The 12,596-nt window shown below is 51.6% G+C and overlaps 2 protein-coding genes and 1 long non-coding RNA gene across 8 annotated transcripts in view; 1 reads left to right on the top strand and 2 right to left on the bottom strand.

Moving 5' to 3' along the window:
* SIPA1 (signal-induced proliferation-associated 1) overlaps positions 1-7,265 on the top strand; it is a 37,990-nt gene extending 30,725 nt beyond the window's left edge. For all 6 annotated transcript variants that reach the window (XM_081892247.1, XM_081892249.1, XM_081892250.1 and 3 more), the window contains 6 exons: positions 519-609; positions 1,677-1,845; positions 1,980-2,078; positions 2,327-2,405; positions 2,663-2,744; positions 5,701-7,265. In XM_081892247.1, the coding sequence (XP_081748373.1) occupies positions 519-609; positions 1,677-1,845; positions 1,980-2,078; positions 2,327-2,405; positions 2,663-2,744; positions 5,701-5,853 (673 nt within the window). In that variant the 3' untranslated portion in view covers positions 5,854-7,265. The remainder of the gene's footprint in view (positions 1-518; positions 610-1,676; positions 1,846-1,979; positions 2,079-2,326; positions 2,406-2,662; positions 2,745-5,700) is intronic.
* Positions 4,035-5,689, bottom strand: LOC309359161. Its single transcript, XR_014163750.1, has 2 exons — positions 5,139-5,689; positions 4,035-4,793 (listed from the first exon to the last, which is right to left on the bottom strand). It is a non-coding gene; the product is annotated as an uncharacterized lncRNA (long non-coding RNA).
* A 2,805-nt stretch (positions 7,266-10,070) lies between the features above and the next one.
* On the bottom strand, positions 10,071-11,794 carry LOC309359194 (uncharacterized protein). The gene has a single exon (XM_081892664.1). The coding sequence runs from the start codon at positions 11,535-11,537 to the stop codon at positions 10,680-10,682; it is 858 nt and encodes a 285-aa protein (XP_081748790.1). The 5' UTR covers positions 11,538-11,794; the 3' UTR covers positions 10,071-10,679.
* Between the last annotated feature and the right edge of the window lie 802 nt (positions 11,795-12,596).

The following is a 12,596-nucleotide window of genomic DNA, read 5'->3' as shown; positions in this document are numbered from 1 at the left end:
TCTGCTACTAGAAGCACCTGTAGAGAGAGAGGCATGGGAGAAAGGGAGTGTGTGGGGTTGTGTGCATGTACACCTGTAAACATGTCTTTTCCTCAAGGCCCATGATAACAAGGTTGCAGGTAATTGGAGGGGTGAAGATGGCTGCTAACATTTGTCAGTGGACCAGATTCCGCTCTGGGGCTACTAGCTGCCAACTCCTTTCTTTTCATCAGCTTTTGTAGCTCCAGCAATAGGGGGAGAAGGTTAGGCATCAAAGAACAGAATAACCATATCCCTTCCTCTGGCCATTTTTAAAAAATGTGTGATATTCAGGAACCAAGGCTGCAAAAAAAGGCAGGGTTTCTTACAAGATGTGTTTAGATCTAAATCAGACTGTCATGTGTTGGAAAGCATTTGTAGGAAATGCTGTGACTTGGTTCTGAGACCTCAGATGTGGTATCAGCAACACATCATCCTTTTAGCCTACGTTCTCCATTCCTGCCTCCATGTCTCAGTGTCTGGGGTCTCATTCTCTGCAGGGTGCCACCTCAGGACATCCCTGTCCTGCCAAATCCCCCTCCGGATCTCATCCTGGCTGCCACGCCCAAGCCCTCTTCAGATCAGGACACAGTAAGTGTTTGTCTTCCCTCTTTGTACCTCTGTTTATGTGCCTTTTGATTTTAACATTAATAATAGTCACAACAACCACTTTAAATAATATAGTGACATCTATGTTTGTGGTGATTTACAAGGAGCATGTTTGGCAAGTTCCTGCCTCAAGGGGCTTACTATCCCAAAAATGACACAAGGGAGGCAACAGAGGAATAGGAGGGATGTGTCTCAGGCAGAGGAAGGTCTTCCCCTTCTTCCCCTTCCTGATCCTTTTAACTGGGGGTGCTGTGATTGTGCATGGGACATTCTGCATCAAACTGGAGCTCATTGGTAGGGAATCTCCAACCCACGGGCCTAATGAGGCCTCCCCATGGCTCATGAGGCCATTTTGGCAAAGCCACACCTACCAGCCCCTTGCCTGATGAAGGGGTGGCCATTTCTGGTTATGATCCTCTGTGCAGATGCAATTCCCCAACACAGCTGCACTCCCTCTCCAACAGTAGCACCTGAGGCAACCCTTTAAAGTGGAAGGAGTTGAGTGCAATGTCACAGTGTGTGTGTGTTTGTGCATGCACACACATGCAACCTGCTAGCATTGTATAGCCTGAGGCATCAAATATAAGAACATAATAAGAGACTGCTGGTTGAGGCCAATGGCCCATCTAGTCCAGCATCCTGTTATCACAGTGGCCAACCAAATGCCTGTAGGAAACCTGCAAACTGGATCTGAGCACAAGAGCCCTCTCCCCTCCTATGTCTTCCAGCAGCTGGTATTCAGAAGCATTACTGCCTCTGACTGTGGAGGCAACACTAGGCCCTGAATCGCACCCCATTTGTTTAAATCTATGCAGCATACACGTCCCCTTCTCCATCTCCTACCCCTTGTAGCAATAGTAGAATTTTGCTAGTTTATGAGGATTGGGTAAGAATATCCTGTTGCTGCTGTCTTAAGAGGGCTGGAAAGTTTCTTAAAGAAAAAAGAAAGTTTTCTCAGGAAGCTGGATTTTGTACTGTGTGCCACATTTAGTCGCTTGTGCCACATGGCAGAATGCACAGAGGGCTGTTTTTGCTGCTCTGCTTCCTAGGACCATCCTGGAGATCCAATTGTAAACAAGAAAGAATCTGTTGTGGGCCAGGTAGCCAAAGGCCCTGAATCTCTGCCTCCCGAGGAAAAGACCTCTCCACACTTGGAGTCCAGAGAAACAGATAAGTTCCTGCCGCGGACACTTTCCCTGCGGAACTCCATCACCAAAAGTAAGAGATCCTCCGCCCTGCGCTCCTTCGCTGTCCCCATTTCCCCGGGTGCAGAGGCACTGATGTGGCCACGCCTGGGCGGGCCAAGGGTTTGCTTGAGGACTGAAGGCCTTGCCCTCTCCTTTATCCCCCAGTCCTCTCTGAAGCTGGAGAGTCCCTGGAGGATGAGTGGGAGTCCATTGCCAACTTGGCTTCTGCTTGCAACAGCATCTTGGAGGCCCTTTCCAGGGAAGGTGAGTGATTGTTGTGGGGGGGGCCAAACCAACAGGCTGGCACTAGCTGCGGCAAAAGTCTTGGAACTTAGTGTAGGGTAGCATCCTAGGAACATAGGAAGGTGCCTTAGAACAGGTCCGACTTGAACCTGGGACCTTCTGTGTGCAAAGCCAGAGTGCTGCCACTGAGCTATGGGCCATTCCCCTATCTAGGGCTTTTCTCTTGCTCTGGCTGAATCTCTTACCTGTGCCTCTTTCTCCATCCATAGGGCAGCATGTGCTGGAGAGCAGGGAATCCCTGTGCACCACCGTCCAGAGGGGCACGAGCCAACAGCAACCCAATGAGGAGTAAGAAATAGTTCTCTCTGTGTGTATACAAGGGGACAGGGAAGAGAGATTTGAGCATGCTGGAGAGGTTTAACTGTAGGGTGGGGAGATCTCATCCGTACGTCAGCTCCTCGAATTCCTTCTCTCCATTCTGCAAGGCATAGCAAAAATATATACATCTTCCTAGTTACATAAAAATGTGAGAACAATCATTTGCCAGGATAGTTAACATCAGTGTCTCCCCACCCTGGTTCTCCCTTCTTTTCCAACTCTTTCAGGTCCCAGTTTCCTCTCAGCCTTGCTGATAAGGTCCTGCATTTGGAATCGACACTCAAGAAACTACAGGAAGATCTTCAGAAGGTGAGGTTGTGAGCAGGAATGTAAGAGGCACAGAGGATCAGACCAGCAAGATTTTTGCAAAATTTACTTTTGAAAGGTATTCCCCATTCTCCCAAAGTTAGAGCCAAACTAAAAATGACATTAAATTTTCCTTTGCACTCTTAAAAAAAGAGCAGCTGCCACCCTTTTGATAGGGAGGGGAGGATGCAAGTTATCAGGATCTCAGCTGGCTATTGGCACTTTGGAGGTACTGCTCAAAGAAAATCCCTTTCAGACAAGCCACACTTTTACCTGCTCCACACTTGACATCAGGTGTAGGGCAGGTGGGCATAGTTTGCCCAGAATGGACTTGTGGGTCAAACTGGGTGGATATACGGGCTGAAAGTTCCCCACCCCTACTGTTAACCATTTGTTCATCCCACATTTTGGGTGCCTTTCCCCATCACTTTCCTAACTGCAAATTTTATTTTATTTATTTTTTAAAGCAGATTTGTTGTGCTAGGGCAACAGAGCACTTTAATCCCCTTTAATTGTGCAAATCTCAAGGTCTGGTGTGCACTTGAATCGCTCCCACAAAATTCCAAGTCTGGACCCCCCCTCCTAGAGTCTTTGCCCTCCTGTAGGCAACAACCCTTTGGGTATTTGAAGAATTCTCCTCCGTCTTTTCTTCTCCAAACTAAAGATGCCCAGTTCATTCAATATTTTCTCATGGGACTTATTTCTCCCCTGAACCAGTTTTTTAAATTATACAAGGTCACTGGCTGCTTCTGCAGTCTTGAGGAACGGGTACATCTGCCGCAGCAGCTTGTTCTGTGAAAAAGCCCACCTGGCCATAGCTATATCTGTTATCACAGGGGCAAGCGAGCACAAGGTAGTTGAGGATCTATTGGTGGATATATGGGGGATCAGCCAGCGTTTTTCATTCCCAAAAACAGCAACAACTAAAACAACTACCCCACCACCATAAATAAAAATAGGTTGCTGAGAAAGAAAACTTGGGAAAAAAGCAGAACTGGGTTTTTGTGAAAAAGGGCTTGTGGACTTGGCATCTGTTCTGATGCTGAGCACAAATTCCTGGCCTGTGTTTGTGCTCAAAAGGCACCTTGCCCCTTAAGTCTTAGTGTACTTCCATCCACCTGAGCTGCAGTTTTGCACCTGATTCTGGCTGGTAGACCTCAAGATTCTGGTAGAACAAGCAAGTAAGTCCCACAAGCCCAAAGGCTGCTCAGCCCCTGGGTTATCTGTGTATAAATAAATGCAGATAGAATGAAACCTTTGCAGCGAGGGAACTGCCCATAATCTTCATTTCCCCCCCTTCAAGCCCTACAGAAAGCCATCAGATTTGTTCATGAATGTGAACCATGAATTCTTCCCTTCCCATTTTCCTTTAAAAATCATTCTGAAAGAAGGAGGCTTCCTCTTAAAATAGCTTGGCATCCACCTATAACACCCTCACCCCCGGGTATGTGTCATTATCAGGACTCACTGCCCAAACTCAGACATTGCAGACTGTCTGGTTTTCCTCCCTTCGTAGAGATGTGGGTTTCCTTGTTTATTTTTTAGTCATGCCATGTGGAACTTTCTCCTCAGCAATGTCTGAATTAATGAGGCCTCACTAGAACAGTTTGTGGGGTATTGCCTACAAAACCTCCAGCCACAATGCATTTATTAATCTCTGAGGTGCTGAAGAAACTCCTGAGCAGTCTTGCTGGAACAGATCAGTCCAGTTGTCATTAAGGAAGCATTTTCTAGCCAACAGGTTCCATCCTTATCCCCACCCCCGCCACTCTGGTGGGCCTAATTTGACAGAGGGGTGGTGCCACCTTGTTGTCTATCACCTAACGCCGTAGTGACATCAGGAGACACTGCATTTTGAGGCCCCAATTGTTTGCACTTGTGTGGGGCTGTTTGAAGGCCCTTTTCGAAAGGGTCCTTGTGGTTGGGAATGTTTCCAGCCTGGAACAGAATGCTGAAGGAGAAGGGGGCCTGATGGAACTCCTGGGGGTTGAGTGTTCCTCCAACAAGACATAGCAAACAGGGAAGGGCACTGTCTTCCCACCCCCTCAAGTGCTATTTACAGTGGTGCCTCGCAAGACGAAATTAATCCGTTCCGTGAGGCTCTTCGTATAGCGGTTTTTTCGTCTTGCGAAGCAAGCCCATTGACAGCTTAGCGGATTAGCGCTACAGCTGTCAAGCGGCTTCTAGCAATCAGCTGTTAAGCGGCTTATCAGCGGAACAGCTGATAAGCGGCTTAGCAGCTTAAGAAAAGGGCGAAAAAAGCGGGGGGATGCAAGATTTTTTTCGTCTTGCGAAGCAACCCCATAGGGGCATTCGTTTTGCGAAGCGCCTCCAAAATGGAAAACCCTTTCGTCTAGCGGGTTTTTCGTCTTGCGAGGCGTTCGTCTTGCGGGGCACCACTGTATTTATTTGTTGAATCCTCACCCAAAGGAGCCCTGGGCAGCAAACAACAGAATGGTGAAGCAATACATTTATTTATTTATTTATTTATTTACTTATTTATTTTAAAAGCATTTAAGAGCATCTTTTTAAAAAATCAGCTAATAATTTCAGGGTTGCTGGGAGCAGTATCTTTTGGCCATCAAAAGCCTGGGTGAGCACGAACGGTTTAAAATTCCTCCGGAATGTTACACTGGTGCAGAAGACAAGATGCATCTCACTGGGGAGGGTGTTCCACACATTGGGACCCACCACTGAGAAGGTCCTGCTGTGAGTCAGCATCATCTGGAAGACACACAGTACCAACAGCAGCAGGATCTGCTGTCTAGGCATGCGACAGGGTCTCTCTTGAGGACCTCGGCAAGGGTGTGGCTTCATATGGTCAGATGCAGGCTTTAATTGTTGCAGCAACAGCAGCCTTGTCCCCTCAGCCTCTAGATGGATTAGAACCAAGCCAGCGTAATGGGATGGAGCCCCTGATGTGTTTTTGAGTTTCCTTTCTTCCTTGTTTGTCCTCCAGGAGAAGGCTGAAAAGGCGGCGTTGCAGGCGGAAGTGCAGACCCTTCAAGAGAACACCCAGCGCTTGAAGGAAGCGTCAGAGACGGCGGCAGCTCAGCTCAGCCAGGTCACACAGATGCTGGGCGGCCCCCCAACGCCTCCCCACTGCCCTTGAGGCCCTCTGACCTCCCTCACACCTTTGGGGGCCTAGGAGGGGGTAGCTGGTGCTCTCTCTCACTCGTTACTTGGAGCACAACAGAGACTTTTGACAGGCTGTTCCAGTACAACGTGCTCCTTCCCCCCCCACACTTAAGCCCTCCCTCCGCTAGCCTTTGATGTGGCTAGTGCTACAGCTCTCACCACTGGTCGGGGGGTGTTGTATATTCCCAGAATGGGGGGTGGTTGAGTGGAAGCTGAGGTTTGGGGGCCCAAAGGACACGGGGCTCAACTGGCCACCTTGGGTGAGGTGGAACTCTTTGGGCTCCTGTTAGCGAACAGGTTGCACCTATCGACCAAGGCTTGCCACCCAGTTCCTTTCAGGGCCCTTCCCCAATTAATTTGTGCACCAGCCTGAAATCTTAGTTTGGAGCCATACAAGCCTCCTCTCCAGGGTGGGGTTAGGGGTGGGAATGGTTGTCTTGTTGAGCATCTTTTTAAATTTTTTTAAAAACCGAATTACGATTTTGGACCCTGGACTTTTCTTGCCACCAGCCCCCGTGGAAATGCCACCCTTGTGGTTCCATCGGACAAAATAAAATAAAATAAATTCACCAGGCAATAACTGCAGATCGCCTTTGAGGAAGGGGAGAGTGTGACATGCCCAGGTTGACGATTTGCCCTGGGCAGAGGTGTGTACAGTGGTGGTGCTGGAGGGAGAAGGATTGAGCAAACCTTCCCTCACTGCCTCCATTCCCTCCCTCCCTCCCTCCTCCTCCCCCCAACCCATCCCAGCACTGATTTGGGACTGCACAGGGGGCTTCCTGCCTGATGGAGGCCTTGGCCCGCATGCCCGTTAACTGTGAAGTTTTTGAAAGCTGTGACACAAGCCCTGCTCCCTCCTTGCCCTGTGTGGTCCTCATTTCCACCTCTTCTTGTAACCCATCACAGATTCTTCCTAGGTGGGGGCAAGACAATCCAGCTTGCTGTTTTATCTCACCGCCTCCAGTGGTGCTACCCATTGCTCCCCCCTCCTCCAATTCTGCCAGGGGTAGCCAACGTGACGCCCTCCGGTTGTGGCGGACTCACACCTTCCCTGACTATTGGCCATGCTGTCTCAGGCTGGTTGGAGCTGAGAGCCCCAGCAAGATCCAGAGGGCAGCTCGTTGGCTATCCTGATCTTGGCCCGCCCCACCTCGAGAAGCAAGAGGAGGTGGGGTACCCTTCTCCCCCTGTGCCGTTTTGTGTCTGTGTGTCCTGTACATATTTTTCCTTCCTTCCTCCTTGGACCAAGGTTAAGAGAGGCGAGGGGAGGTGGGGAATCTTGTTGTCCGTCTGTCTGCCCCACCCCAGCCTCCTGCCTGGATTTGAACTGAATGTACAGACTAGCCGTGGCCCTCCTTGTGCAATAAAGTCTTTGGTCTGCAGCCACATGCCGTGGGCTCCTTTGTCGTCTTTGCTGGCAACTTTTGGGGAAACGGGGGGCCTGGAAAAACAAGGGGTGGTTGTGTGTGTGTGTTTGTGTGTACGCTGCTGGTTAAGCCGAGGGGAGGAAGCGGGGGCACGGTTTCTGTGATTCCATCTAGATGAGCTGCCCCCTCCATTTCAACTCGCTTTTCTCCTTTTGTATCTCTGCCTTCTCCCCACCCACCCATATCCGCTGATATCAGAGCTAATGCTCTCTATAATTCCGGGTAGTTTGCTTCCGGATGGAGAACAGAAGCCACTTCCTTGCTTGTCCAGACTCGCTCCTTTTAGGAGACTTGCAGTTAGTGGTTTTGTTCCTTCCTTCCTGGCTATATAATTAAGTGGGCTAAATCTTAGGTTTGGCTGAGGACATTTCATAATCAATATAATGGACTCTGCCTGGATGAGTCCTTTGCCCGCCCGCCCGCCCGCCCTGCTCTCTGACCCCTTAAGTGTTTCCCCTTCTGCTCCCTCTACCCATTCGCTCTTCTCAGCCTACGGCTTGTTCTCTTCCTTTCTACTTAGCCCCCCTGTCTCTTTGTTCTTTGCTCTACCTTCTTCCTGGGTCCTCTTTCTGCTAGTCCTCAGTCACCTTGTCTCCCTAGCTTTATCTTTGCCAAGGTCCATTCTGCCTATCTTCAGGCCCTATGGATGGGGCTCCCACCCCCCAGCCCTCATGCAAAATGTGTTTTTCCTCTCAGTGCAGTGTGTGTCAACCTTCTATTGTCAGCAGCTCCCTCTGAGCAGGTTTCATGTCAGCACAGCAGTGTGTCTGTGCGCAACCCGCAGCTTTATTTTGTGGATTGCCATTGCATCTTTTGTTTTGTTTTGTTTTGTTTTAAAGCATGGGGGCGAGGCTACTTTTCATGCACAGTAGCGCCTTTGACAAAGCCCACGTTTTGTAAGTGGGAAAAGTATGCAAGATTCCGGCCTGCACAGATCTCTTTGTTGGAAGAGTCCAGCAGCTGCCAAAGGCTTCACAGGTCCTTTCGCCAAGAAAAAAGTGGAGTGGCTTAAAAAGATGTGGCTTAACACACATCGCCTCAGAGTGTAGTGTGAATGAAAGGGGCCAATTCAGCAGATCAAAGAAGAGGCAGCTGCTTCTGAGGTTTAGGATCCTTGCCCATTCAAGTGTGTGATGTGGTCAGCTTTCTCGGAACCTCAGCGTTTGCTTAGATGAAGTTCCACTTGTGCCCACAGAGGGCCACTCCTGAGGATGGGCTCACCTGGACTGTGTGAGGGCTGCCCTTCTCTCTATGGCACACACTATAATCATAAAGGGTCACAGCTGGCATTCTTCTATGATATATCACTGGTGAAGAATGCTTGTGGGAAAGGAACACCCTTTCGGAGAGTGTATGTATCTGTGTGAGAGAGAAGACCTTCATGCCCCTTTCACGACTTTGCCCTGAGCTTGAAGGGACAAGCTGTACATTTACAAAGTACATTCTGTTGAGGATTCGTAGCAAGCTATCAGCCTGATCCAAGCGGTAACCTTTTTGTAATGCCAGGGCTTAGCAAAGTGATAATAAACAAGAGGGTGCCCCTGAGCAAGTGCAGACAGCATTCCATGCTGCTGAGTAAACACACACACACACACACACACACACACACACACAGTATTTGACATTAAAAGAATGGAGAGAGCCAAAATAAAGGCTGTGCTCTCCCTTTCCCAAGCTCAGAGTATCCTTTGCTGTTAGAAACGTTCAGGGGGCCATTTTTTAAAACTCTGAAATCATGACCAATTCTGAGCATATGGAGAGGGACTTTCCACCTCTTTCTCTCTCATAACTAGCAAAGGTCTTTCAAACAAGCCAGAGGAGGGAGGGACCTACTCCCCCTCCCCGCCGCCTTTTTAGGACACCATCCAGCTTGTGGGTAGTGCTACAGGGGAGGCTGGAGGTGTAGGACGACACAAATGCAACCCAATGACAGTGCATTAAACAACACAAAGAACACACACACCTGGGTTTGTGCACACAGCATTGTTCAGCAGCAAGGAGGGTGTTTCACGAGGCAGCTTAACAGGGTGTAATTACTCTCAAACCATTGTTGTGCACCCAGTCTGATGGGCTAAAGGGAGCATCACCCTTTGCAGAGCAAGTTCAACAGTGCTCTGATTAACCTTACTGGACTCTGTGCTTACTGGGGTAGAATAATTTGAATGGGCTTCCCAGATTTGTGAAAGTGCTGCTCTAGAATGTGCTTTTGAATTAGAAGTTTATGGATAAGTGCATATTTCTCCTAACTCAAGCCCAGTTTACACATGCGAGGTGGCAGAGTCCTGATGCTCTAAGTGCTTCCAAGAATAACGCATGTGGAGTGATCGTGTTTTTGAACAATCTCCCATGCAAAGAAAAGGCTCCCTGTTAGCAGAAAAGTAGTGCATCAGCAACAGGCTTAGGCAGGGATGTTCCTCGCTAATGACTTTTCTTACTTGGAGAAAAGCATTCCCCATCTGCAACCAAACCTAAGGGGTACAATCTGTTTTCATTAAATGCGCCAAAGCTTCAGGTATGAAGTTTTACCCATGTTCATTGATTCTGTGACATTGTGTATGGATTAACGAATCTGAAATCAAAACAGCAGATTTGTTTCTGAATGTATTCCAAACACATTTGGAATAAAACCACGTGGTTTCACAAGCATGACTACCACCTCTGGCAATGAGACACCATGTGTCCAATAATGCAAAACTCTTACACAGAAAGAGGAGAGACAAGGCAGGTTTGCCTTTTTTTTCTTTTCTAAAATGCTTCTTTTACTATCACACAATCACAATCTCAAATTCCAGCTGTCGGCATTCTCACTAATACCCACTTCCTATTCCCTTGCACCCTGAAAACCGCACTGGAAGATCAGTTCTTCACTGGATGATGCCTCTTGCATTTCAATCTGTTCTTGGGGAGGCGGTACATGCTGGGAACCGCCATTCTCACTGCACAGTTTCAGCTGGAAGCTGGGAACTGAGAAAGTCGAGATTGTCTTTGTAATCTGGCGCCACAGATCTTAGTTCAGGGTGCATGCAAGAATCCGTTGTGAAGTGCAACAGAAGTTCTGCACTTTGGCTCCCAACAAATAAAACAATACATTTAGGTCCCCACAAAGGCCGTAGCAGCTTCAGAGTCACACTGAAAAATCATCGAGAAAAGGTGCCAGCCTTCGGATCACACAGAAGTTCGTTTTCTGTCCTGCAGACTGCGGGTGATGGAGAACGGCCGGTGGCACAACACGGGTGCCTGGCTAGCCCTAGCTCCCCAATCCGGACAGCTGGGGCAGGGGCCTGTGGGGCCAGGCCTTGGCAATGCTGTCCCCCCCCCCCCTTCTCAGCAATCCCTGAGAGGGCGTCCTCGATCCGAGTCCTGGCGGGGTTTCTTAAAAGGGTTTCTTGGGCCAAGGGGCGAGATTGCCGCGGAGGCACTGGCTTTCGGACAGCACCTGCCCTCCGGCGCTGTGCAGAGCCAAGTGCTTGCCAAGGTAGGCCCGGCGGCGGAAGCGCTTGGGGCAATGCGAGCAGCAATAGCTCCCTTCGGCGGCGCCGGGGTGGGGCAGGGCTCCCCGGGGCGCGTTGCCCGGCTCGGGGCTCTCGTTCTCCTTGGCGGTGCCCCCCGCGTGCCCGCCGCCTCCGCCCCGGGGCTTGTGCCAGCGCCGGTGGGAAGCCAGGTTGGCCGGGCAGCTGAAGGCCTTGCTGCACTCGTGGCAGCGGTACTCGACGCGGGCGATGCGGGAGCAGCAGTGTTGCGCCAGCGCCAACGGGCCCGGGTAGGACTCCTGGCACAGCTGGCACACGAAGGCGCCCAGCAGCACCACCGCTCCTCGGGCAGGGGCTGCGCCGCCACCCCCGACGGCCCTCTTCGCGGGCGCCAGGGCGCTGGGCTGCTTAGCCGACGGCGCGCAAGCCGACCCGGTGCCCAGAGCCTGCGAGACGCACGTCGGGGCGGACGCGCCTGGGGCCGGCGATCCCGAATGGAGGCCCCCTCGCTCCAGACAGCTGCCCAGCGGCGCGGCGCTTCCCGCCAGGCGCAGGGGGCCGGGCCCTGTGGCCGGGCAGTCTGGCAGCCCCCCGGCCCGGGGCAGCTTCCTTGGGGCGGAGGAAGGCAAGGCCAAGACCCCGCCGGGGAGCAGGAGCCCCGACGGCACCCCGCCGCCATCCACCTCCTTCTGCGGGGTCCGGATCCGGTACGAAATGGGCGCTTCTCGACGCGTCCTCTTCACCAGGAACCCCCGGGGCATCTTGGGCGGCTCGAAGGAGGGCGGAGAAGGGCGCTGGCGCTTAGCCCTTGGGCACCAGGGGCCTGGCACGGCGGCGCACGTCGAGGGGGCTGCTGGCACCTGTTGCTGCTTTGCGGGCCCTGCAAGAGGAGAGGCTTCCAAACTTGGCGCAGGGGCTCTCCCGCTTGGCGCGTCCTGCTCAGGCTTTTGTTAGCCGAGGCTGCTGCTGGTGGTGGCGACGTCGGCGTCTCTTGCCCGTGCCCGCTGTCGTGTCTTCAGCGCGGAGCCAGCTGGCCTCTGGGAGCAAGCAGGGCGGCTGCCCCGCTCTATAAAGGCCCGGGCGCCTATTGTGCTGGCTGGAAGCTGCAGATGGCTGGTACGGGGCAGCCAATGGGCGCTGCGCTGGTTGCGTGGCTGCGGGTCCCGTGGGGGCGAGCGGCAGATGGGAGCACTGGCCCTGGCGCGTGGGCCCTGCCATTATGCAGATTGGGGGCAAGGGGTGGCACACGCCGGGCCGCCACAAAAGGGGGGTGGGCTGCGGGCTGATCCCCCAGGGAGGCTGACAGCATCAACGGGCCAGGCAGGGCGGGCGGGCGGGCGGGGGTCTGGGGGAAGGTTAACCCTTTGCTAACCTTTTGGAAAGGCAAGAAAGACGAACAAGAGACAGCGGGCAAATCCCAGTTAAGCCTGCAAACCCCGTTTTTTTCATCCACTGCTAGAAGGAAAAGCCGGAGAAGAGGAATCGGCTTAGTTCAGGGTGTATCAATTTATTTGGCTGGAGAGCCCAGCTCTCCTCGGTGGCTTGGAGCAAGTTCACATCAACCCTACAATTGCGATTTGACAGAGCCGGTAGGTAAAGTGCCTTTAAAACGATGCCACCTTTGGGTCAGAAACCCCACTTTCTATTTCAGCTTCACTGCTTACAACCAGGAGGTAATACAACCCTTGTTGCATTCATGCCTTATCTTTATCTACATTATTCTCTCCCCCAGACATAGGAGTCAACTCCCAGGGGCTGAGGTCCCTTTGCTTTCCCAATAAAATGTTTAAGGGGGCTGCCCCCAAGTTGATGGCCATTGC

Source organism: Podarcis melisellensis (genome assembly GCF_964234715.1).
Source record: "Podarcis melisellensis genome assembly, chromosome: 16".
NCBI lineage: Eukaryota > Metazoa > Chordata > Lepidosauria > Squamata > Lacertidae > Podarcis > Podarcis melisellensis.
The sequence above is the reverse complement of the archived record's forward strand: the minus strand, read 5'-3'. Positions and strand labels throughout refer to the sequence as shown.

Coding starts and splice junctions, on each gene's coding strand:
- LOC309359194 (XM_081892664.1), bottom strand. CDS start 11,537: ATGCCCCGGGGGTTCCTGGTGAAGAGGACGCGTCGAGAAGCGCCCATT.